This window comes from Panthera pardus, unplaced genomic scaffold (genome assembly GCF_024362965.1).
Source record: "Panthera pardus isolate Hobbes unplaced genomic scaffold, ASM2436296v1 HiC_scaffold_15, whole genome shotgun sequence".
NCBI classification, from domain to species: Eukaryota; Metazoa; Chordata; class Mammalia; order Carnivora; family Felidae; genus Panthera; species Panthera pardus.
Genome location: NW_026526710.1, coordinates 34,946,822 through 34,973,989, shown reverse-complemented (window position 1 = coordinate 34,973,989; position 27,168 = coordinate 34,946,822). Strand labels below are relative to the sequence as shown.

At 40.0% G+C, this 27,168-nt stretch overlaps 1 protein-coding gene across 22 annotated transcripts in view; it reads right to left on the bottom strand.

Annotated features, from left to right (window-relative positions):
- Positions 1 to 27,168, bottom strand: part of DLGAP1 (DLG associated protein 1) — an 893,154-nt gene that overhangs the window by 162,270 nt on the left and 703,716 nt on the right. For all 22 annotated transcript variants that reach the window (XM_053902457.1, XM_053902459.1, XM_053902453.1 and 19 more), the window contains one exon: positions 24,026 to 24,266. In XM_053902457.1, coding sequence (XP_053758432.1) covers positions 24,026 to 24,266 — 241 coding nt within the window. The remainder of the gene's footprint in view (positions 1 to 24,025; positions 24,267 to 27,168) is intronic.

Below are 27,168 nucleotides of genomic sequence, written 5' to 3'. Positions count from 1 at the left end.
AGCGTCCGACTTCAGCCAGGTCACGATCTCGTGGTCCGCGAGTTCGAGCCCCGCGTCAGGCTCTGGGCTGATGGCTCGGAGCCTGGAGCCTGTTTCCGATTCTGTGTCTCCCTCTCTCTCTGCCCCTCCCCCGTTCATGCTCTGTCTCTCTCTGTCCCAAAAATAAATTAAAAAAAAAAAAAAAAAAAGAACAAAAACATGCTGGCTGTGAAACAGCACGTAGGAAAACCTGGCAACCTCGGACGTTCAGTGGACATCCGAGGTTTGATAGACGCGCAGAATACCCACATTTGCTTCTGGCACCTTCAGAGGAAGTGCCCAGGAAACAGCATTGATCAATATATCCATTCATTAATGCTTCACCTATTTGCCTGTGCCTCTTCTCAGCCAATGTGCCAAGAGAGAAAACTAACATATGGGGAAATCCAAAAATAAAAGGTTTTGAGGATGACTTCCATTTTGAGTTATATAGGAAAACACAGGCAAGCGAGGACACTATCAAGATTCTGCCCTATTCTGAAACGCCCAAATGCTTCTGGAGGTGTGGTGTTAACATCAGAAATAGCTCCTTAATTAAGGAAGAACTTTATCTGAGAACCACAAGTTTCTTAATCCCCTTTAAAATAAAAAAACCATTTTGATTCAGAACCAATTTGAGGGGAGAGAAGTGTGGGTGTCCTATTTAGTATTATAATCCCGTGAAGTCTTTCTTTGGAAGCAAAACAAAGCCATGCATGATTTTCTAAGACCGTTAAAGGCCTCCCCATCATGGAATTAAAAGCAAGAAGAGTTATATCTGGAAGGATCATTATAAACTACGCGCAGGTTCACTTAATTGTTTCCCCAACAGAACCAGAGGTTGTGTATGAGTGGATGGAGACACAACCCCAGAAGGCAGACTCTGAATTAACACATATAATTATCATTAAGGTTAATGGCAACACCCTAATGCACAAGACAGGAAATAAGCTTTGGTTTGCTCCTCGTCTCTTGGTCGAAAGCCTCCTGTTCACACATATTCAGCTTGAATGCCACAGATCTACAAACAGGTATAAAAGTATGAACCGATGTATATGGGTTTTAAAATTCAGCAGACAACACAGCAGATGCACTTTTTCTTTCATTCCTTAGACGAAGGCTTCACGGTGCTTCGGAAGTATGTGTCCCACGAGACAGCGGCGGGGAACACCAGCCTATAGTATTCTCGTCCAGGCAGTGTGACCATGTGAATGAAGGGAACTCAGTCACTTGCGTCTGGGCTCTCATTCATGCCATGTGCTCTCAGAAGAACACATGTGAGCAAAGAAAGGATCAGTTAGCACGGCTCTGCTCACCTTTCCTCATGCTTCCCCTAGAGCTGTTGGAATAGGGGAGAAAGGACCAGGTGCCTTTGGGGTCTCTCTGGAAAAGGGTAAGGAAAAGGGGAAGCAAAGAAAAGGCAGGAAAGAGGTTTGAGGGAGGAAAGGCAGATGCAGTGGCGAATGTCACCATTTAACCTCCGTTTCCACCAGAGAGCTGTGCTCAAGTTTACAGGAATCCAAAAAGGCGCTACCCTTTGTTTCGTTGCTTCCACCCTTCTCGTGAAGCAAGAGTTCTTCATCCTTTTTTAGTGTAAGTTTGTCAACATCACTTTCTTTCTCTGTGAACAATGGTGATGAATATTTTCCATGACTCTACAATCCCATTCAGCACTTTGCTTTCTTCTGCCTTTCTACAGGGTCTCACCTTTCTAAAAGCACAGGTGGGCTGCCTACACCATTATATTAGGTTGCGGCCGTTGCAGAAATCTTTTCTGTCTCCATAATTGCCTAGGGAGCTTTTCTGGCTGGAATACAAGTAAAAGCTGAAAGCGGGCCTCTGAGAGGTGAGCTTTCTCAAAGTAAGAGCTACAAAGGCACGGATTTATGTTTTAAAAGGTGCCATAAGCTGTTTTTTATGTAGCTTTATTCCTTTGTCCTCTGCTCCCTTTGCCTTGAAAACCACCTGAAACTGTCGTTTGCAAATTAACTGCCTCTGACATCTGAAGGGAGAAAAGAAAACCCTGCAAAATCTACGAAAACCTCACACGCTACCACAATGAGAGTCAGGGAAAACAAAGGTAAGGATCATTAGGGGCCCCTGGGTGGCTCAGTCGGTTAAACGGCCGACTTCGGCTCAGGTCATGATCTCGCGGTCCGTGAGTTCGAGCCCCACGACCGGCTCTGTGCTGACAGCTCAGAGCCTGGAGCCTGTTTCAGATTCTGTGTCTCCCTCTCTCTGACCCTCCCCCGTTCACGCTCTGTCTCTCTCTGTCTCAGAAATAAATAAACATAAAAAAAGGAAAGGATCATTAAAAAAATGTTATTGTTTTTGAATTCCTTTCTAAGAGATATTCTATGCTTAAATAACAATCACAAAGAAGCATCTTTCTGAGATCATCTTTTGAGAGAGAGAGAGAGAGAGAGAGAGAGAATGAGACAGGGGGAGGGCCAGAGAGACAGGGAGAGAATCCCAAGCAGGCCCCATGTCCAGTGCCAGCACAGAGCCTGATGTGGGTGGGGCTCTGTCTCAAGAACCATGAGATCATGACCTGAGCTGAAATCAGGACTGGAAAGCTTAACCTACTGAGCCACCCAGGCGCCCCCTAGCGATCATCTTCAGTTATCCAGTCAAACCACTAAACCCAGGAGTCTTCATCTAATCCCGAAAACTAAAAGGCAAAGGGAGAAATCTGCAGGATCTGCTGATGTGAGATGTATTTTTGTTTCTAAATAGGGCCCTAAACATGAAATGTTAGCTGTTTCTTTTTTAAAAATAAAAATTCTTTTATTAAAATAAAACGTGTTCACTATAGAATGTTTGGAAAAAATGGTCCAAAGAATAACCAAAAGCAGATCTTTGGTTTCATTACCAGACATAATCACCATTTAACACTCTGGTGCATTTCCTTTCATTTGGGGGGGGGGGGTGGGGCGGGCACATTTTCTTACTGTAGTTCTTTTTAAAATTTATTAAAAAAATTTTTTTAATGTTTATTCATATTTGAGAGAGAGAGAGAGCAGTGTAGGGGCAGAGAGAGACGGAGACACAGAATCTGAATCAGGCTTCAGGCTCCGATCTGCCAGCACAGAGCCTGACGTGGGGCTCGAACTCGGGAAGGGTGAGACCATGACCTGAACTGAAGTCAGGCTCAAAACACTGAGCCACCCAGGCACCCCTATAGTTCTGAACAATGTATGTTTGGGTGTATGTACACACATACACAATTTTGGGTAGGGCTTCCATGTGCCATAGATTTCTAGCTTAATATAATACCAGAAGTTCTCCCCCTCTACATTATCATAAACTCTTTCTAAATGCAATTTTTACAGTTGGCTCAAGAATTCCACTGAAGTGGAGGCTCCGTGATTTAACCTTCCCTCTACTGGGAGGTAAATATTCAGCACGCACGAAGGTTGGTAAAATCTTTCACCGCACCCACGAAGGTTGGTAAAATCTTTCACCGTTATAAATAATGCTGTGGGCAACGTCTTTGTACAGTTTTCTGTCTTAGGTTATTTCTGCAGAACAGTTTCATGGAAGGGAATTAGAGGTAAAAAAAATAATGAATGTTTGAAAAGTTTGTAGGACTTTCAACAAACGGCTTGGATGGGCACAAAGAGAGGAGTTTTGCTGTTTTGGGTTTTAAATGGAGATTCAAAATGGGAAGAGACCCCAGTTCCCAGCAGCTTTAGAACTAGCTGGTATTTTTTTCCAATTTTTTTTCCCCCGTGGCCTTTCACAGTACTCTAGTGATTCTGGGGATGAAGTTTATGATGCATTTTAAGAGAAAGCAAAAAAAAAAAAAAAAAAAAAAAAAAAAGTTGATAAAATCCTCGCTAGGTTTTCTCATGTTATCATAGTCATGGCAGAGATGTGATAAGAAGTCCATGAAGTCCCTTCACTCAGATATTCACAGGTTAAACAAGGGTCTAAGACCGGGTCAGGACCATTAGCACAACTTCCTTGTTTACACATATGAGAGAAGGAAAAGGTAGGGATGTAACCTTGGTGGGGCTTTGGCTGGAAGATGTGGGGAGAAAGAAAATAAGGTGGAATTATCAGCCTGAGAATGAAGTGGATGCCTTTATTTGTAGAAGTTAATGTTTACCAGTATCCTTGATTCTTACTCTCCCCCGTTTCTAGAAGCTCTTTCCCCAAATAAGAAATTACTGAAGCTTCATTTCTCAAGATGGTGTGGGGGAGACATGTGACCATCCCACTCTCTGTTAAATGAAGTGGTTTATTTTCAGGTGTATGAGAAAAAAGAAAAAAACTTTCTGCTTCTGTGGAGATGTTAGAATCATCCCAGAAATTTAAACATTCATTGAGGCAGAAACTTTCCCGAGGTAATCATGCATTTGCGTCTCTCAATCAATTATCAGCAAATATTCCTGACATGATTCTTAGGCGTGAGAACTGTAGGTTTGTGTTTCAATGGCTAATTGCTGAACCATTGCAGAGCTATAAATTAAGTGGCATTTAAACTCTTAAACCCATTGTTTGGGTCACAAGGTACTAACAGAGATCTTCTATAAGAGGAGTAGAGACTTCAAGATGGCTACAGGCAGAAGCCAAGAGCATTCATTCTTTTTGGTTTAAGCAATTTAGAAAATATTACGCGCTTTGGGTTTCTTTGTTTTTCTGATAGTCATGTTCCAAGTAACTAATTTTTAAGCGAAAAGAAAGCTACTTTGCAGCATCTTTACCTGGATTTACATCAACATTCTTTTTATTTAATAGAATATGGTAAATACGCCATGAGTACACTTAATGTAGCTGCCATCTGACAAACACAAGGTAATTCCATAAGCTATAGACACAATGTTTGGTGTTACCATTATTTAAGACAAGTTGTGGTATATTAACATTCAGCTGTGACTTGATCTGCCAATGAAGTCATCCTAGATTATTTGAAGGACCATGGATATAGATGTCCTTGAGGATTTTTTTGTCTTCTTCCTTTTCTATATCAAGATTATTGAGTTTTGTTTTGAGTACTCAGTATTTTAAGGGAGTATATAAGTTAGCCCATAAGCTGCTGAATGGTGAGAAATAAATACTTGGAGAGGATTAGGAGATAATGGACTCTGATAGTGGTAGGAGGCACTGCATACAGAATGCGGTAGCTAAATGTAACTTTGAGTTATCTCCCATTTGTGAAAGTTGGGTCACATTATGTGGGGCATCTCTATGCATGGAAAGAATTGTTTTTGTGTAACAGTACCTGCCCACCTACATCCTCTTCTAAGGAAACCACCCTGCTCAAATCAGTCATTGGAGTCATGGCGGGCTATATCACTGGAATCCCAAAAGGATGGGAGAAGGAGGGTGGGGATGAAAAAGCCATCATAAATAATGGCTGATAATTTCTCAAATTTGGCAGTTTGGCAAAAAATAGGGTAAATATAGTAGACTTTCCCTCTCTTCTGAAATTTCCTAAATTATGTTTGACATCTGAAGCACAAAGTATAACACGGTGTGATGTGGCTCACAATGTGTGAGGAGAAACTGTTTAAGATAATTATAAACGGGAGAGGAGAAAGGCACTGGAAGGGAGGAAAGTTTTATACCTCAAACTGGTGAAACGTGGACAACAGTAGATGTTGGTGTTTGTGGAATCGTTCTGTATCTTGATTACAGTGATGGTTGCAGGAATTGACTTGTGATAAAAAATGAGCCATCCATATACATTGTGCCAATGTCAGTTTCCTGGTTTTGATATTGCACTATAGTTACATAAGATATAACTGTTGGGGGAAACTGAGTAAAGAGTATATGAGATACTTCTCTGTACTATCTTTGTAATTTCCTATAAATCTATCTGTCAAAATAAAAAGTTAAAAATAAATGCTGGTGGAAAGAAGTTCTTTGAAAATGATACAAACAGTCTCATTATGATTCTCTGGCCACAATCGACATTTCGGAAGAGAGATATTTCAGAAGCAAAGCAGTGGATGATGTGGACATACCAGTTTTTCTTAAATTTAATAGTGTGGGAGAAAATATGTGATGGAATAAGAATATCAGTGAGAAAAGAAATTCGAGATTGACCTTTAAGAGAGAAAGGATGGCAATCCTATCAAGGGATTCTTGATGAATTTCTGTCTTGATGACATCTCTTGTCAGGAAAATACCTCTAAAATATGAAATTGGTGAGAGGTGGATGGGGGATAGGTTAAATGGGTACTGGGTATTAAGGAGGGCACTTGTGTTGAGCACTGGGTGTTATATGTATGTGGTGAATCACTAAATTCTACTCCTGAAACCAATATTACACTATATTTTAACTAATTAGAATGGAAATTAAAATTTGAAAAAAAGTATGAAATTGGTTATGCAAAGTTAATTTTAATAATATTATGTATCCCCTGAAACCATAAAACCATAAAATATTTTAGAGATGAAAACAAATTTTGAATTTTTCACACTCTTAGAGATAACTTAGACTATTTTCTTCTGTAAGTTAAATTAAAAGTTATCATAACTCTCAAAAATATTGGTAATTTTTCTATTTGGTAATTCTTTTTTCAACCAGTTACTTATATGTTGGTGGAATTTGCATGTCAGTAAGACACCAGCAGAAGGCAAAGAAATTCCGGAGTTACATGAGCATTGATTTGTCATCATAATATACATAAGATTGTTTCTTATTTGCCAATATGGTAAAATCATGGTAATATTCATTTTCATCTGTTTTTAAATAAAGACATTTGGCAGTGGTTATGGTTGTACTGAAAGCTTGACAGAATGTCAGTAGCGAGAGCAATAGATTAATATAAAACCTTGACTCTTGAATTTAGCACCTCGAGCTAAATAATGCTGCTGGGAAAATGTGTCGGGTCATCCAACCGTCGGCATTAATTAAAAATTAATTAAAAACTAAATATGGTTTTCAATTGCTATTACATTGCTATATTTGTTAAAGTTTAATATGAATTGGATCAGAAAACTCTGGACTATAAAGGTTTTTAAAAATGGCAATTTCTTTAATTATACAACAGTGTATATGGAGGTATCGTAAAGATAAAGAAGTGAGTTTTTAGGTTCTATATTGTCATGTCATTACTTTTTTTGTCAAATTTCCCATATAATAAATACTCATTTTAGAGGAATCTGATTTTCTAAACTGTGTTTCCTTTTTTTTTTTTTTAATGTTTATTTTTTTGAGAGAGAGAGAGAGAGAGACAGAGAGAGAGCAAGATGAGGAGGGGCAGAGAGAGAGGGAGAGAGAAATCCTAAGCAGGCTCTGCACTGTCAGCGTAGAGCCCACCGTGGGGCTTGAACACACGAACTGTGAGATCATGACCTGAGCCAAAACCTAGAGTCAGATGTTTAATTGACTGAGCCTCCCAGGCGCCCCTAAATTGTGTTTTCTGATTGACCTTTGTAACTGAGTTGTGAATGCTCACAATTCATTCAAAAGACCAGTCAGATAAGGATTACATGATTGTAGTACTTTTGTCCAGGTCTATTGAGATTAAATGGACATATAACTATTGTAGTGTGTTTTTTACTTACCCCTAACCTCTGCTCATTTCATCAGCCTCAACACAATTTACCACCTACTCAGTTTACAGGAGCAGTTTACAAGAGTTGGCAAAAGTTCTTTTCTTCCACTCAGTGCTGTCTGACAATACTATAACCCTACCAAGGGGTTGAATATTTGATTTTTTAAATCTGTCATAATGTCAAAATGACAAAGTATAACATGCAATTTTCAACCCAGAGTTTTTTCATAGGCTTTTGCTCTGTTTTAATTGCTACTTTTGTTAACGGCTTTTTTTGTCTTGTGATGAGAACTTTCAAAATTGCAATACTGTATTATTGACTGTAGTCCCCATGCTGTACATTATATCCTGACCTATAACTGGGCGCTTGTACCTGTTGCTATATTTTCACCCATTCAATGATGTGCCAACCTTCCTGCTCTCTAGCAGCTATCAATCTGTTCTCTGTATCTATGACTTTTGCTCATTTGTTTTATTTTGTGGATCCCAGATATAGGTGAAATCAGATTTCACTTAGCATAACACTCTCAAGGTCCAACCATGTTGTTGGAAATGGCAAAGTTACATTCATTTTTATAGCTGAGTAGTGTTCCATTGTGTGTATGTGTGTATGCACGCACGCATGTGGTTCATTAGACATAATACTGCAATGAACACAGGGGTGCATATATCATTTTGTTCAGATAAATGCCTAGAAGTAGAATTGTTGGATCATACAGGAGTTCTATTTTTAATTTTGGTGGGAACCTCTATACCGTGTTCCATAGTAGCTGCATTAATTTACTTTGCTTTTCTCCACGTCCTCACCAACACTTGTTATTTTTTGTCTTTTTAATAATAGCCATTCTGACGGGTTTGAGGTGATACCTCATTGTGGTTTTGGTTTGCATTTCCCTGATGATGAAGGATGGTGAGCATCTTTTCATATACTTGTTGGCGGGCTATGTGTCTTTAGGGAAAGGTCTATTCAGATCCTTTGCTCATTTTTAAACTGGACTTTGTTGTTGTTGTTGAGTTGTATGGATTTTAAGATATATTTTGTATATTAACCCCTTATTTAGGTATGTGATTTGCAAATAACTTTTTCCATTCAGAAGGTTGCCTTTTTATTTTGTTGTGGTTTCCTTAGCTGTGCAGAAGAATTTTAGTTTGATATAGTCTCATTTGTTTATTTTTGCTTTGGTTGTCATTGCTTCTGGAGTCAGATCCCAAAAGATACCACTAAGACCAAGGTCAGGGAGCTTACCACTTATGTATTTGCATATAGTGTAAGATGACGGTATAGTTTCATTCATTTGCATATGTTACATGTGGCTGTTTAGTTTTTTCAGCACTGCTTATCGGAGACTGTCCTTCCCCCATTGTATGATCTTGGTTCCTTTGTTATAAATTAATTGACTATGCATGCATGAATTTATTTCTGGGCTCTCTAGTCTGTTGCAGTGATCTTTGTGTTTGTTTTTATGCTGATACCACTCTGTTTTGATTACTATAGCTTTGTAGTATAGTTTGAAATCAGGGAGCACAATGCTTGTGGCTTTGTTCTTCTTTTTCAAGATTACTTTGGCTATTTTAGATCTTTTGTAGTTCCATACAAATTTTAAGATTCTTTTTATTTTTTTATTTTAGAGAGGGGGGGTGGGGAAGGGTCAGAAGGGCAGAAGGACAGAAGGACAGAAGGACAGAGAGAGAGAGAGAGAGAGAGAGAGAGAGAGAATCTTAAGCAGGCTTCATGCTCAGTGTGGGGCCTGATGCAGGGCTTGATCGCCCAGCCCTGGGATCACGACCTGAGCTGAAATCAACAGTTGGATGCTCAACTGACTGAGCCACCCAGGTGCCCCTAGGATTGTTCTATTTCTGTGAAAAATGCCATTGGGATTTTCATATGGATTGTATTAAATCAATAGATTACTTTGGGTAATACGGACACTTTCACAATATTCTTCCGATCCATGAGATGGAATATTTTCCTATTTATTTGTATCCTCTTCTATTTAATGTATCCGTGTCTCATGGTTTTCAGAATCCACCTTGATTAACTTTTTTTCCTAGGTATTTTGTGCTTTTTGATGTCATTGTAAAGGGGATTGTTAATTTCTCTTTCTGATAGTTTTAGTGTATAAAAATGCAACCTAGTTTGTGTATTGATTTTTGTACCCCGCAACTTTACTGAATTCGTTTATTCATATTTTGATGGAGTTTTCAATATATAAAATCATGTTGTCTGCAAATAGTGACAGTTTTACTTTTTCTTTCCAATATGAATGCCTTTTTTTCCCCTGCCTAATTGCTTGGGCTAGGACTTCCAATACTATATTGAATAAAAGTGGCAAGAGTGGGCATCCTTGACTTGTTCTTGATCTTAAGGGAAAATTTCAGTTTTTTTCCCATAGATGTTAGCTATAAGCTTGTTATATATGGCCTTTATTATCTTTACTATATTTAGATATGTTCCTTCTCTACCCCTTTTGTTAAAAGTTTTGTTTTAAAATCATAAATAGATGTTGAATTTTGTCAAATGCTTTTTCTGCACTTATTGAGATGATATCATGTTTTATCCTTCATTTCGTTACTGTGATATATTATGACTATTGACTTGTGGATGTTGAACCATATTTGCATCCCTGGAATAGATCCCCTTTGATCATATTGTTGAATTTGGTTTGCTAAGATTTTGTTGAGGATTTTTGCATTTACATTCATCAGGGATATTGGCCTATGACATTCTTTTTGGGGGTATCCTTGTCTGGTTTTGGTATCAAGGTAATGCTACCCTCATAGAATCAGTTTGGAAGGGGGCCCTCCTCTTCAGCTTTTTAGAGGAGTTTGAGAAGGATAGGTACTAAGTCTCCTTTCAATGTTTGGTAAAATTCACCAGTGAAGTTGTTGGGTCCTGGACTTTTGTTTGTTGGGAGTTTTTTGATTATGGATTCAATATCCTTATTAGTAATTGCTCTATCAGATTTTCTACCTTTACATGATTCAGTCTTGGGAGACTGTTAGTCTCTAGGGATTTATTTATTTTAGGTTATCTGGTTTGGTTTATAATTGTTCACAGTAGTCTCTTATGATCCTTTGTATTTCTTTGGCATTAGTTATAACATCTCTTTCTGATTTTATTTATTTTAGCCCTCTCTCTTCTATTCTTAGTGGGTTTAGCAAAAACCTTCTTAATTAAAAAAAATCTTTTCAAAGAATCAGCTCTCAGTTTCATAGATTTTTTTTGTATTTTATTTTTAGTCTCAATTTATTCCCACTCTTATTTTTATTATTTACTTCCTTCTACTAATTTTGGGCTTTATTGTTTTTCTAGTTCTATTTAGGTATAAAGTTAGATTGTTTATTTGAGATTTTTCTTGTTTCTTGAGGTAAGCTAATATCACTATGAATTTGCCTCCTAAGATGCTTTTGCTGTATCCCATAGATTTTGGAATGTTGCATTTCCATTTTCATTTATCTCAAAGCATTTTTAAATTTCTTTTTTGATTTCTTTGACCCATTTTTTTCAGTAGTATATTGTTTAATATCCACATATTTTTTATTTTTCCGTATTTTCTTATAATTTTTAGTTTTATACTGTTGTAGTTGGAAAAGATGCTTGACATGATTGCATTCTTCTTACATTTCTTGAGACTTCTTTGTGGCCTAATGTATGATCTATCCTGAAAAATGTTCTATATGTTTTTGAGAAGAATGTATATTCATTCTGCTTTTGGATGGAATGTTCTTTAAAAAAAAATTTTTTTTTAGTGTCTATTTAGTTTTGAGAGAGAAAGAGTGAGAGAGAGAGAGAGAGAGCGAGCACGAGTGGGAAAGGGGCAGAGAGGGAGGGAGACACAGAATCCAAAGCAGGCTCCATGCTCTGAGCTGTCAGCACAGAGCCCAATGCAGGGCTTGAACCCATGGATCTTGAGATCATGACCTGAGCTGAAGTCAGACACTTAACTGACTGAGCCAACAGGGGCTCTGCAGCATGTTCTGCATATATCTATTAAGTGTCTCTGGCCTAATGTGTTTTTTGAGGTCAGTGTTTCCTTATTAATTTTAGTCTGGATGATCTATCCATTGATGTAAGTGGGGTATTAAAGTCCCCTCCTATCATTGTATTGTTGTCTATTTCTCCATTTAGTCTGTTAGTTTTTGCTTTATGTATTTAAGTAATCCTCTGGTGGGTTCATAAATATTTACAGATGTTATGTCTTCTTGCTGGATGGATCCCTTTATCATTATTTAATGCCCATTTTTGTCTTTTATTACAGTCTTTGTTTTATTTTATTTATTTATTTAAAAAATTTTTTAAATTTATTTTTGAGACAGAGAGAGACAGAGCATGAGCAGGGGAGGGGCAGAGAGAGAGAGACACACACACACACACACAGAATCTGAAGCAGGCTCCAGGCTCTGAGTTGTCAGCACATGAGCCTGATGTGGAGCTCGAACTCACGGACTGTGAGATCATGACCTGAGCTGAAGTCGGACGCTCAACCAACTGAGCCACCCAGGCGCCCCTACAGTCTTTGTTTTAAAGTCCACTTTTTTGATACCAGTATAGCTACCTCTGTTTTCTTGTTTTCAATTTTCATGAAATACCTTTTTCTGTCCCTTCAGTTTCAATTTGTGTGTGTCCTTGTACCTGAATTCAGTTGCTTGTAGGCAGCATATAAATGGTCTTGTTTTTTAATTCATTCAGCCACTCTGTCTTCTAATAGGAGCATTTAGTCTGTTTACATTTAAAGTAATAATTGATAGATATGTACTTGTTGCTATTTTAATAGTTTTTTGTCTGTTTTGTTGTTCTCTGTTCCTTTCTTCTTCTATGGGTTTATTCCCTTGTGGTTTGATGACTTTCTATAATGTTATGCTTAGATTCCTTTCTCATCATCTTTTGCTTATTTACTATGGATTCTTTGCTCTGTGGTTACCATGAAGCTCATATATAATGGCATATATACATGAAACAATTTACTTTAAGTTGACAACAAGTTTACCCCTCCCATATTTTATGTTTTTGCTGTCACATTTAACATCTTTTCATTTTGTGTGTCCCTTACCTAATTATTGTAGCTATAGTTAGTTTTACTATTTGCCTTTTAACCTTAACACTAGCTCATAAGTGATTAATCAACTGCCTTTGCTATATATTTACTTTTACCAGTGAGATTTTTACTTTCCTATTTTTTTCTTGTTACTAATTAGTGCCTCTTTTTCAGCTTAAAGAACTCCTTTTGCAATTTATCATTAACTCTTTTAGTGTTTGTTTGTCTGGAAAACTCTTTCTCTCTCCTTCAATTCTGAATGTTACCTTACTTGGTAGACTATTCTTGATTGGAAGTATTTTCCTTTCAGCACTTTGAATATATTATGCTGCCTTCTTCTGGCCTGCAAATTTTCTGCTGAGAAATCTGATAGTCTTGTGGGGGTTTCCTTGTACATATCATTCCACTTGATGTTGTCCTATAGGTCTCTTAAGCTATCTTGATCTTTTGATGTTTTTCTTCTTTTTTGCTCTTCTGTTTGGGTGAGTTCCACTGCCCTGTCTTTTAGCTCACTGATTTTGTCTTCTACTTTATCTGGTCTGTGGTTGAACCCCTCTAGTGTGTTTTCAGTTTGGCTATTGTGTTCTTCAGTTCTATGGCTTGTTTAGTACTTGTATTTTCTATCTCTTTGTTGCGTTTACCTATTCTTTTCCTGAGTTTTGTGAGCATCTTTATGAACATTACTCTGAACTCTTTATCAGATAATATTAATTATCTCCATTAATTTTTTCCATTAATATTAATTATCTCCATTAATAATTTTTTCTTGTTATTTGGAACATATTCTTCTCTTCACTTTGCTTGAATCTCTGTGTTTGTTTCTGTGTACCAGGTGAAACAGATCTCTCTCTCAGTCTTATAGGAGTCGCCTTGTATCCAAGATAAACCCTATCTTTTAACCTTGCTGTAGTTCTTGGCTGTCTCTAGAATCTTTGTGATTAAAAAAAAAATTTTTTTTTAATGTTTACTTATTTTTGAGAGAGAGAGAGAGAGAGAGAGAGAGAGCGAGCTCGAGCAGGGGAGGGGCAAAGAGATAGGGAGACACAGAATCTGAAGCAGGCTCCAGGTTCCTGAGCTGTCAGCACAGAGCCTGATGTGGGGCTCAAACCCAAGAACCGTGGGCTCATGACCTGAGCTGAAGTTGGATGCTTAACCAACTGAACCACCCAGGTGCCCCTCACCTTCGTGATTTCTAAGCAGCCTTTTTCTTGGTGGGCCCCAGTTGTTGAGGGTGTGCCAAGATCTGTGAATGTCTCAGAGGGAGGGATATCAGTCAGCATCTAGTTTCAGGCTGATTGGAGGTAGATCCTCAGGCAGCAGGTTTTAAGGTAGGCAAATACATATAGTCCTATGGGACAGCAATCATAGACTCTGCTGTGATCTAGAACCCATGATCTGAAGGTGTCCCCTTAGTGACAATAGAAAATTCTGGACTCAAACCAAATGTATGAGCTTTCTGGGAGATACTGGTAAGCTGTAGCAAGGCCAAGTGAGAGTTCAGAGATGGTATCCCTCAGCCGACATTCCCTGAGAGCATTTCCATAGTTTCTAGATGTGTGGTAAACCTGAAGCCTGCCTGTCAGGCTGAAGCTGTAAGTCAAGTAGATCTTTTTCATAGGAAGACTGATGATGTGTTTCAGTGTATTGTTGGTGTGGTGTCCTGGGGTTAGTAGCCTGCCTAGGACTGACTCTCCAATTGTTTCATACCCACAGGGTCCCAAAATGCAATCCCCTTTGGCCACCAGAGCCAGGTGCTGAAAGGGTGTCCCCTGGGTGGAGTGCACATACTGATCAACTATGACAGGCTGTTGTAGAGTAGTGCACAGGGCCAGGGCTCTCCACTGGCTGGCTTAGATGTGGTCATGGTGGAGTGGTGTGTGGGGTGGGGCACAACCATCAGGGCTAGCAGGCTAGAGGGAGAGGGAAAAGATGGCTGCTGCTGGTGCCCACACTTGCAGGGTAGAGGGAGAATACCAAAAATGGTGCCTGCCAGCATCTGTCCCTGGAGAGTCCCCCACAGTCTCCTGTTCTTCTAGCAGGTGCTTTAAGGTGCTTTAAATTTCCTTCATTTATCAGGTAGGTGCTTCATGAACTGATGCTCCTGTGCTGGGTCCAGGGGTGAAGGACGGTGCATGAAAACCTTTTAAGAGTGGAGTCTCCATTCCCTACAACCTAATGGCTTTCCTAGACGTGCACCCCATTGCTTTGCAAAACCTGACCTTTGGGTGCTCATCTCTCCAGGTCCCAAGGGTTGGGATGCCTGGTGTGGGGCACAAACCTCTTGCTCCTCAGGGGGAAGTTTGGTATTTGTGAGATCCTTGCCAACTAAACTGCTGCACCAGGGGTGGGGTTTTGGGCTGAATTACATCTCTGCCTCTCCTACTGGTCTCGACATAGCCCTGTTATCTTTTGTTGTGGAGGAGCTTGTTCAGGTGGTTTTCAAGTCCTTTCCAGAAGGGATTTGTCCATATGTAGCTGTGCATTTGTTGTGTCCGTGGGAGGAGATGAGTTTGGATCTTCCTGTGCTTCCAACTTGAACCATCTCTCCTATTTTTTTACATCTTTAACTTTAAACAGATGTTTCACATTTAGACAAACCAACATGAAAAACCGTATCAATAATATGTGAAAAAACAGCTTAAGTTTTTTAAAAATGTTGGTTTATTTTTGAGAGAGAGACAGAGAGTGAGTCAGGGGGGCAGGCAGAGAGAAACACACACACACACAGAGAATCAGAAGCAGGCTCCAGGCTCTGAGCTGTCAGCACAGAGCCTGACCTGGGCCTCAAATTCATGAGCTGTGAGATCATGACCTGAGTTGAAGTCAGATGCTTAACCTTAACGAACTGAGCTCCCCGGCTGGCCAAAAACAGCTTTTTTTTTTTTTTTTTTTTTTAAAAGAGGGATTTTTTTTTTTTAAAGAAAAATTGAAAGAAAACACAGGTTTTCAAACATGGCAGGAGCTAAATGAATATTTGTGGGAGGAAGGATTGAAAGAAAAGTGCTCCTAGACCACAGACAAATTTGTTTTAAATTACTTCAGGGCATAGTATACTAAGCATTCATTGAGTAAAGAGGATTTTTTTTTTTTTTCTGAGAGAGAGAGAGAGAGAGAGAGAGAGCGAGAGCGGGCACAGTGAGCGAGGGGCAGAAAGAGAGAGAGAAGAGGCGCTCACCGGAAGCGGGGCTGGTGTTTTACCGGAAGCAGGGCTCCTGCTCACTGAAGGTGGCATTCAAGCTTACCCCATATGGGGCTCCAACTCATGAACCGTTAGATCATAACCTGAGCTGAAGCCATGCTTAACAACTGAGCCACCCAGGCGCCCTGATGAGTAAAGAGGATTTAAGAATCTGCTCTGTAGCTTACTAGCAGTGGGGCTCAAGTTGTGTAAACTCCGGAAGCCTTAAATATTTTTTTTTTTGTATAGTGAGAATGATCATGCACAGATGTTCCTAGAACGTTCATTAGGATTACATGAGCTAGACCATGCAGCTGGTTCAAAATGCTTGTCAAACAGTAAGTGCTACAGGTTAGCCGTTATCATTGTCAATAAATAAAGTCAGCCAGATTGAGAGATCTAAAGTAAAGCCAGGATAGAGGCATTTTAATGTGCAATTTACATAGTCCTTCCCTACTGATGATTTCACCATCACTCTTACTGATTTATTCCTTCCTTATTGATTTGCACCTCACATCAACCCTAAAGGCCAGAAGACCTTGAAGCCTCTTCACTATGGGCCATGTGATGACCTCTCATGTGGGTGAAGGTGGACTTTAGGACTGTCTACAGAGCTCAGCACCTTGGAGCTGGGCACTCTGTTCCCGAGAGGTGGTTTATATACAGCAGAACAACTGGAGGAGATGAAAGCATAAGGAGTTCATCAGACTTTATTTCTTTCTCTATGTCTAGCAAGACTTTTGTGTCTTAGGACTTCATAATCTTTGTCCTAGAATACAGACGAATGCCAGCCCGAGTGCCCCATCGAAGAACGGAAAAGTTACAGCCGTCATTCTTCTAACAGTTACCACTGTCAATTTTTGCAGATAGAAAAACCAGACAAGTTACCTCACAAGAGGCATAAGGTTGTACCACAAATATTGCTTTTTTTTTTTTTTTTTTTGGCCTCAGATGGGATTAAGTGGATGGTCTTCAATTTTACTTGGACGATTAGAGAAATTCAAGGAAGGGAACGTCATTAGCAGAGGAACAAGGAGCCAGTCCCGGCAATATCTGAATATTTATTACTTGATCTTATCTTGAATAGAAAAGAGTGGCTCTTTGTTCAAAACACTTCTGGCTGCTGTCCGTCACCTTGGACTTCTGAGCCTTTCCTTTGTTGCTTTATAAAAAATGATTAATTAAATTAGTGCCTTGTAGAAAGAAGTGTGCTTTCTCTAAACTCTAAGGATGCTCCCAAAGTGGTCATTAATGCCCGCAAGAGAAGCAGCACGATACTTTCATGTCGCACACGAAGAAGATGAGTTCACATGAACTTTATAATCATGCAATAAATAAGTTCAAGAGCTGGGACCCAAACAAGCAAGGGCTACGGGTAGGAGATCAGGCACTTTTATTTTGACTTTGCCTCCAGACAGAAGCTCACCTTAGTTTTCTTACCTTAAAATGGATTCAGTGTGTTCGATCAGGGGTGGTGGCCTTTTTTTTTTGATAAAGACTCAGACAGTAAATATATTTGGCAACAGCTCTGCAACAGCTACTCAACTCGGCTTGCTGTCAAAGAGCGAAAGTAGGGGCACATGGGTGGCTCGGTCGATTGAGTGCCAACTCTTGATTTTAGCTTGGGTCATGATCTCATGGTTTCGTGAGTTTGAGCCCCACATTGGGCTCTGTGCTGACAGCGTGGAGCCTGCTTGAGATTCTCCCTCTCTCTCTCTCTCTGCCTCTCCCCTGCTCACACTCTGTCTCTCTCAGGATGAGTAAATAAACGAAAAGAAATTTGAAGGGTGAAAGCAGCTACAGACAATTTGTAAACAAATGAGTGTGGCTTGTGCCAACAAAACTTTATTTACAAAAATGGGTGGAGGGTTGGGTTTGGCCCATAGATTGTAGTTTGCAGACTCCATGACTAGGTGATCTAGGAGTTTCTTCTGCTGATATTTTATGATTCAACTTGTTTTAACAACAACGCTATTTCTCTAGGAAAGTTACCGGTCATCAAACGTGCAGTTAGTGAGGTATGTAAGGATTTTTCTCTGTTATTAACAGTAGCTAAGATATGGAAATAACCTAAGTGCCCATCAATGGATGAATGAATAAAGAAGATGTGGCTTATATATATGCTAGAATATTATTCTAGCTATGAGAAAGAAGGAAATCCTGCCATGCGTGACAACATGGATGGACCTTTAGGGCATTATACTAAGTGAAATTAAGTGACATAAAAAATTAAAAAAAATCAAGTCACATAAAGACAGATAGTATATGATATCAATAACATGTGGAATCTAAAAAAGCTGAGCTAGTAGAAACTGTAGAATAGTGGTTACAGGGGCTAGGGTGCGGGGGACTTGAGATGTTGGTCAATTGATGCACAGCATTGTGATTATAGTCAACAATACTGTATTATATACTTCAAAGTTTCTGAGAGACTAGGTCTTAAATGTTCTTATCACAAAAGAGAAATGCTAGTTATGTGACTTGACGAAGGATGCTATGGTGGTAATCATATGGGAATATATAAAAGAATCAAATCAGCGCATAGGGGGTGCCTGTGGCTCAGTCAGTTGAATGTCTGACTTTGGCTCAAGTCACGATCTCGTGGTTTGTGAGTTCAAGCCCCGAGTCGGGCTCTGTGCTGACAGCTCAGAGCCTGGAGCCTGCTTCAGATTCTGTCTCCCTCTCTCTCTGCCCCTCTCTCTCTCTCAAAGATAAACATTAAAACAATTAAAAAAATCAGCACATCGTACACCTTAAACTTATACCATGTAATATGTCAATTATATTGCAATAAAAACAAGTATTTTTTTTGCATCTTGTCTCGATTACTAAATGCCTACTATGTGTATTGCAAATGTAAATTATTGCCTTAATGTTATTCTGCTTAAGGTCTTGTGTATTAAGGATTTTTGTTGTTACTGGCGTGGGCGGGGAGCAAGGTGCCTAGGATTGAAGTGTAGGGTGCGTGAAGGTAGCTTTGATATCCCGGATGGGATGGCTGATTGGGAGTGAAGACTCAAGCCAGTAGAACTCTTGGAACATTAGCCTCAACCTCAGGTAATCAAAGGGTACCTGCTGTTGCTAAACTGAGAAAACTGGAATAGATGGGTGAGGTCTGACAGCAGTGATAGACCGTGAAGTAGGATGATGGAAGAGTGTGTCTTACTTTAAGCGAAAATATCTCATTAAAAAAAAAAAAAGCAAAGTGTAAACATTGCTGTTACTGTGGCCCCCAAGCCACAGACGGAAGGGCACATCGTACCGACCCCCCTGCTGGAGGACACTGGCTGCTGGTCTGGTGGCAATGCTTTATCCTGGGCCCCCACTCTCTTTTCTGGGGGAAAGGAGTTGAGGGAAAGGAGGTCAGCTCAACTCCATCAACTTTTAAGGCTTCCTCTGATAAGAAAAGAATAGAACACATACACCAAACTTCAAGAGGCACCGTGTGGCAAATGAACGTACTTATCCTTTATAAAAATTATATATTGTGGGATGCCTGGGTGCTCAGTTGGTTAAATGTCTGACTCTTGATTTCGGCTCAGGTTATGATCTCACGGTTTGTGAGTTTGAGCCCGGAGTTGGGCTCTGCGCTGACAGTGCGGAGCCTGCTTGGGATTCTCTCTCTCCCTCGTTCTCTGCCCCTCCCCAACTTGTTCTCTTCCTCTCTCTCTCAAAAATAAATAAACATTTAAGAAATCATATTATTGCTATATAAGGCTTCTTTGAAAAGCTTGTAATTTCTTATAAAAAAATTTTTTTTAACGTTTATTTATTTTTGAGACAGAGAGAGACAGAGCATGAACGGGGGAGGGGCAGAGAGAGAAGGAGACACAGAATCGGAAGCAGGCTCCAGGCTCTGAGCCATCAGCCCGGAGCCTGATGCAGGGCTCGAACTCACGGACCGTGAGATCGTGACCTGAGCTGAAGTCGGATGCTTAACCGACTGAGCCACCCAGGCGCCCCATCTTTAAAAAAAATTTTTAAAAAACATTTATTTATTTTTGAGAGATAGGGAGAGACAGAGGATGAGCAGGGGAGGGGCAGAGCGAGAGGGAGAGACAGAATCTGAAGCAGGCTCCAGGCTCCGAGCTGTCAGCACAGACCCCGACACGGGGCTCAAACTCACAAACTGCGAGATCATGACCTGAGCCGAAATCAGACACCCAAACGACTGAGCCACCCAGGAGCCCCGAAAAGCTTGTAATTTTATTTATTTACTTATTTTGTTTTTGTTTTTTTTTTTTTTTTTTTTGAAAAGCTTGTAATTTTAAAGTGAATGCTTTCCTTAAAAACTTAGAGAATCCTATATCATGATAGTTTGCCTATTTCTGTAAGAGTATTATTTTGATAAAATATTGTACTGGTTTTTAAAGTTATAAAAAGCAGTCCTCATTTAGAAATCTCCTCTGTCCCTACTACCTAATCCTCTCACCCACTACTTGCTGGGTAACCACTGTAAACAGTTTATTTTTTGTCCTTTCTGACCAAGTGTGTGTCTGTATCTGTATGACTGCGTCTACTGATTGACTATCATATAATGTTTTTGTTTATTCACCAGATACAAGTCTGTCTGCCTGCCTTAGCTACAATGTGGTAATGCTTTTGATAGATCTTAGATGCTCAGTGCAGGACATAAAAAGAAAAATTCTTCTTAAACACATACAATTGCATTGGTATATTTGTGAGGCACATTTAATCCAATTCTCTAAAGTGGATGCTTGGGTATATTTCCAGCCTCAAGGTCTACCTTTGCCTAATATTCAGGCAACTGACGTAAGGGTGTGTGTTTCCCCACAGTCCTGAGGTTAATTGCCCCACTGTTAAATTGTACTTTCCTACAGTAGCTCTAATCCTAGCCTAATAGTACTAGCTACAGTAGTTTATATAAAAAGTTGTTGAATTTATTAGATGGAGAGATATCTGAGTGCTTGAAGCAGATCACAGGCTGAGGGAATATAGGATTCTATCATCATCACCCAAGCCGAAAAGTCCATCAACCAAGAGAAGCATAATTGTAAGTCACTCTCTATCTCAGTTCCTAATTTTCCCTGATTTGCTGGGATGAGTGACCATTCTTGCTCATACCACTAGGGGATCCTTGGGGCCACTTCAGGCTGAGCCCATGTTCATGACACTCCCACATAGCAGACACTTTTGTGGATTTTTGTTTATGATTGCATCTTGCTAATATGAAGAATGGACAAGGCTTAAAGAGAAAAGCTTAGTATATTTCATTGAAAATTTGAACAATTAGAATGGGCTGATAAAAAATCAAAGACTCTACGTGTACTTTGCTGTGGGTAAAAAGTTATAGCTAATAACTGCAGGTGACAAAACAGAAGAACTTTTCTCAGGAAAAATAGAATCTGTTGTGAGTATCCAAGAATAATGAGCAAAGGAAGAGAAGCAAGGGGAGAAATCTAGGTCATGTCCCATTGAACACGATGTAAATCTGACCTGTATACATGAGATAAATGGTTGAAATTAGGGCCAAATAATTTCCTGATTTCTACGAATGAGCACATCTTTTGAAAATCAGGAGAAAGTAGATTTTCTTTTCTAGATGAAATTATATTCGATTCAGTGTAAGAAGGAAACCAGTAGAAGAAGATCTATATGATAGTACAGAGATCATGTGAGAGAAAAGGAAAAGTGTGTGTGTGGGGGGGCGGGTAGGGAGGGATCGGGAGAGAGAGAGAGACAGAGACAGAGAAGAGCACAGGAGTAATGGCAGGAGTAGAATGGCACAGAACCTTATTATATCATAAAATAATAACTTTAAAAGAACAAATCTATGGCACAGAGAAACTGAAAAGTGATATTAGAATTCTTAGGGTTGCCATCTTAAAATATCTGATGGGCTTACTTAGAATATACTACCATGATTTAGTCCTTGTTAATTTTTCCATGACTGTGAAGTTGATCTATCATAATATTTAGTTTGATGAAGTCACCAGCTGCCCTGTACAAAAATCTGGTGTTTTACACTTTATCACTCCCGGAGGCAGGCCACATCTTCCTGCCCCTAACCCCTCCAGCTGCAGCCACCCCTGGAGCCTTCCCACCCTGAGAGCTGCAGGTCGATAGATGGAGCCCAGTACTTATGATGGGACACATGGGGCCGAAGAAGGAGCTGTGCAATCACCTCTATTGTATTTTTATTTACTTCCCTCTGTTTTTGAGCATTCTCCCCCATAAGGCCTCCAGCCAAAGACCTTCTGATCAATTTATATCCTAAAAGGAACAACTGCAGGACATCTTCCCAGATTCTACTCATCTCCTCACGTGGGCTTGTCGCATTTACCAAATACTGCAAACACTACAAATAGTTTTCTAGTATAAGTATGCCCCGTGCAACATTTGAGAGAGACTTACACTACAAAAATTATTTACTGTCTGAAATTCAAATTTAACTGGCACCCTGGATTTCATCTGGCATCCCTACTGTTTGAACTCCAGGAACCTCCCGAGTATCTGGGAAAGGTCTCAGAAAAGTCAACAGCACGGCACAAGAACCGACTGACGTGAGGTGGCAGTAAGTTGTCCCTCAAATGACAAAAGCACACAATCTCTGAGAGGCGAGCAGAAAAAAAAAAGCCACTCTGGAGTCTCTCGCCACTTTGTCCACAACACTGCTCCTTGAGGGGGAAGGGGTCAGCCAGTGGCCCTTTTCCTTCCCCTAGTACTTCTGGGCAAGGATGTGCAGATCGTGTATTTGACGAGTGATTTCAGCACAGAACAGCTGGCAGGCGGCGAGACTGTCATAGCAAGCAGTGGACCGGACACTGGGAAAGGGCTGGGTGGGGGCGATGAAGATGGGGAAACAGTAAAAGACACAGCAATACGCTATAGGCACAGGGCAGATCTTCAAATTACACTTACTGCATGAACATAAACGCGCACAGAAATATGCCCATGGATGATTGACACTTTTTTCCCCCCCCATTTTATGAGTCAACCTTATTTGTTAACCTTATCTGTGGCTGTTCTTGTAGAATTTCCTGGTGAACAAAAATGCACATCCACTATCTGGTTGGAGACAGCCCGCCGAGGCCAGAGTTGCTGGGCTCTCTGCAGAGCCGTGAAGCCAGGGCACTGTCTAGAAGCATCTCTTTTTTTTGATCTGATCCTAACTATTGTTTAACCTCTAATGGTTTCTTACAAATTGCTACCTCAACTCCACATCTCTAGTTAGTAGGATTTTTAACTCAGGTTTGAGGACCTGTTAATTTTCAAGCCTGCAAAGGTTCTAGGCTGAATGGTAATTATGGGCATTTGATGCACTTAGAACTAAAATTGAATACTAACATATTCTGGCACAGGCTTTTCCTTCTAATTTATTCATTATTATTTACCATGACTCTCGGTTTGATGGTCTTCTTATAGAACTACTCTGTATTGGAGTTACACTGAATTCAATCATACAGTTAAGCCTAGTTAAAATGGAGGGGATTTTCTTCTTGGACCCAAATGTAATATATATATATATATATATATATATATATATATATATATATATATATATAATATACATATAAAAAATATACGTATATATAAACCCAATGCACATTGTCATATATAACTCATGGCTATATTCCTATTCAGGTTTTAGTGTCATGGAAACCAGTTAAGCTCGTCTCTGCCTCTCTACCTAAAATCTGATAAAAATACAGTTTAACTGCATAAACCTAACTTCACTTTAGAGGGAAAAGAAGATGCTGTATACATATGCTGGTAGTATATGTATACAGTATTTTCTTACAGTGATATTTCAGGTCTTTTGGGATAGTCATTTTGTGGAGATCTTGGAATTAAAAAACAAAGGCATTCTAACTGTGATGCTCAACAGTCAGGGTATCTGATTTGCTTAAGGGTCACCCCCTAAAAGTCAGAGCCTGACTGCGGCCAGTAGGAGCTGGTGGGATGAGTTTGCTGGTTGCTAGGAGGCTGTGTGGGGATCTTAGAAAGACCCCCTACCCCCTTGGGCGCTGTCCCTTCTGGGCGTGTAGTTGAAGTTTCTCTGTTGATGCCAGAGATGGAGACAGAGAGAAGGGCTGTGGATGCGGCCAAAGCCTGGGGACAGAGGCAGGCAGGGAGGCACAACCGTTCTTTGTAGGGCATGGGTGGTATTTTGTTACTGGTGACTGTGTGACAACAGCAGGACACCACGTGCAGTCTTTTGGGACAGTCGTTTCTGTAGCCCTGGACCCGGAGACCAGGCTTGTGCTGGCGCGGTGTCACGGGGGGGCCGGGGGAGGGGGGCAGGTGCTCTGCTCACTCACCGGTGCTGCTCTGAATGGTCCTCACGGTGGTGGTGGTGCGCGGTGGGGAGGAGGACCGCAGGGACACGCACTCGTCGTCCTGGGAGCAGCCCTTCTCAATGGCCCGCACGTAGCTGTGGCTCCGCATGCGGAAGCAGCCGGGCATGGGCAGGTCCAGGGCTTCCACCGCCTGCGACTCCAGCTCACTGAACACGGATTCACACACGGACTCGAACTGCCCGTTCACTTCCATCTCGCTCACCTGCGGGCAGAGACGGGGAACCGTAACTCCTCCTGCCTGGTGGAGAAGCACCCTCTCCCTCAAGCATCCCCGGACTTGACCCCGCACCCTTCCGGAGAAAGCCCCATCCGACCGCATTCAACGCCAATGCATTTTATCGCCTCTGTGTTACACCTCGTAACTGAACTGCATCTTGTTTATGAGCCCAAACAGTCCATTAAATTCTAAAGAAAAAGAGCTTTCTTTTCAGCATGGAAGAAGTGTGGGGCTAGGAGGTCTTATTCCAGTGCGTGCCCAGGTGTTAATTCTCCTGATTTATAAATGCAAACCTAGGGAACAATTTTTGTCAGTCCACGGTGAGAGTTTGGGTATTCCAGGGGAATAGTTTTTAGTATAAACATCTTAGAAACTACTATTTTTATTATTGTGCTTTTGCAAGTGACTGGCTTGTCAAATAATTTCAGTGTCAAATGTAGCTTAATTTAGTGCACAGTATGAAAACAGGCCCTATATTTTCTGGCAAGATACTCTCATTCTGCACAAAAATAGACCAAACCCAGATATGTCAAAATCTTGAAAAGCACTATGGAGATTTTCAATCTACACACTATCGGAAGAAGGTCTCATTCTTCCTTATAAAAAGCTGATATGGTCCACAAATTGTTTATAAATGTGTTTTAAAATCTTCCAAATGAAGTCTTCCTTTTTTTGCAGAGGTCAGTTTTTATTTACTTATATTCCTCTGCACATAACTTACATTGGGTTTGAGCACCACCTAAAAAAGAAAAAAAAAAAAAATAAACCAGACCAGGTGCCCCAGTTAATTTCTCTTGCTTTGTAGCTGATTTGATAGGGACATGGGAACATTCTTCAAATTTCTGCCACCCTCTAGAACTTCATAATTTCCCTAATATTAAATCAAAGAGTAATTAGGAATTTATTAAGCAATTAAACTATAAGTAAGCTTAGAACAAATACTGAAAATGATTGTAATTTCTGACTTCCTTCATTTTCTGTTATCTGAGGATATACTCTGATAATGGCAAATTTATTTTATTTTATTTTATTTAAAAAAATTTTTCTTAACGTTTATTTATTTTTGAGACAGAGAGAGACAGAGCATGAACAGGGGAGGGGCAGAGAGAGAGGGAGACACAGAATCAGAAGCAGGCTCCAGGCTCTGAGCCATCAGCCCAGAGCCCGACGCGGGGCTCGAACTCACAGACTGTGAGATCGTGACCTGAGCTGAAGTCGGACGCTTAACCGACTGAGCCACCCAGGCGCCCCGGCAAATTTCTTTTAAACTTCATGTAGAAGTGACCAGCTACCTTAAGGCATATCAAGTGGAAAAAGACATGCATTTCTTTACGATTCTTTACAGCTTATCTTTACAGCTTAAAATAGTATTTTCACCTACTTTATCTAATTTGATATAAACTCCCTGCTTGTTTTCAAGGCTAATAATTATATACATCCATGTTAAAAAATTAAATACATATATATATCTTTGATTTTTGGGAAATATTGGCGATGCATTCACAGGTAAGGGGACATGATATTTGCAATTAATTATCAAATAGAGAAAGTGAGCACATGAGTCAAAAGGAATATGAATATGAGTCTGGGTCAAGGATATACAGGAGTCCCTTGTATTTTACAAGCAACTTTTTTGTAAACTTGGAATGATTTCAAAGTAAAAGGTAAAACTATATTTGCAAACGTGTGTGTGCGCATGCACATATAGATTTTCCCCTATTAATCAATATGCCAAACATCGCAAAGAAATGGTAAAATATCTATCCCTGTTAAGGTAACAACTGTTAAAACTTGGGTGACTGTCTGTTCAGAGGGTACATATTGCCCCCCTCCCCTAGTTTTCATAAAAATTGGACCATAAGGTAAATATAATTTGGCAATATGTTTTCTTTCCACTTAACCTTCTATATTAAACTTACATCTTAATAGGATTCTCTTTCTTCATTCTTTTTTAACCTTTTGTTTCTATTATGCACGGATACAGAAAACCAAGCAAAATAAATGTAGAACTGAGTGAATTATAATAAGACAAACACCCTTGTAACCATTACCTAGATCAAGAAAGACGGCTTTTCCAGGTACCCTAGCAACCACTCTATGTGCCCCATCCTAACTATAATCCCCATCTTCCCTCCAAAATCAACTGCTAATCTGAGTTTTATTTTTATAAAGAATTCTTTTTTAAAAAAGTTTATTTCTTTATTTTGAGAGAGAGCGAGAGAGCACACATGAGTGGGGGAGGGGCAGGGAGCCAGGGAGAGAGAGAATCCCAAGCAGTCTCTGTGCTGTCAACACAGGTGCCAACACAGTTTTTAATTGACAATTTATTTATGGAAGCATCTGGGTTGTTTGTCCTGTAAAGGTTCCCGTGGTCTGGATTTGCTGATTTCATACTCGTGGTGGGATTTAGCATGGTCCTCTATCTTTTGTAGTTCCTGAAAATTGTAAGCTGGATCCAGGGGCTTCATAAGACTCAGGTTCAGTCCCTTTGGCAAGAGGAGAGATCATGTGTTCTTTTATCAGGAGACACATTATGTCTGGGTTGTCTCTCTTTGTATGTTGTTAGAAGTCACTTGTGCCCAATGTCTAGATCTGTTAATTCACTGGGAGTTATGCAATGGTGGTGTTCTAGTTCCATCATTATTTTTTACAGTTTCTAGTTGTAGCTTAACTGACTGAGCCATCCAGGAGCCCCAACATTTGATGGTTTTAAATTGACTCTTATGATTATTCTTAGTGAACGGAAATTTGTCTTCTCTTTAACCAGTGGGAGCCCCTTAGGTTGGCTCCTGAATCCTGTTGACCTGCTCAGTCCTGGAATCAGTATTTTTTCAAACAACCTTTTCTGCTTTTAGTGGAAAATAGTATCACAAGAATGCAATCTGGA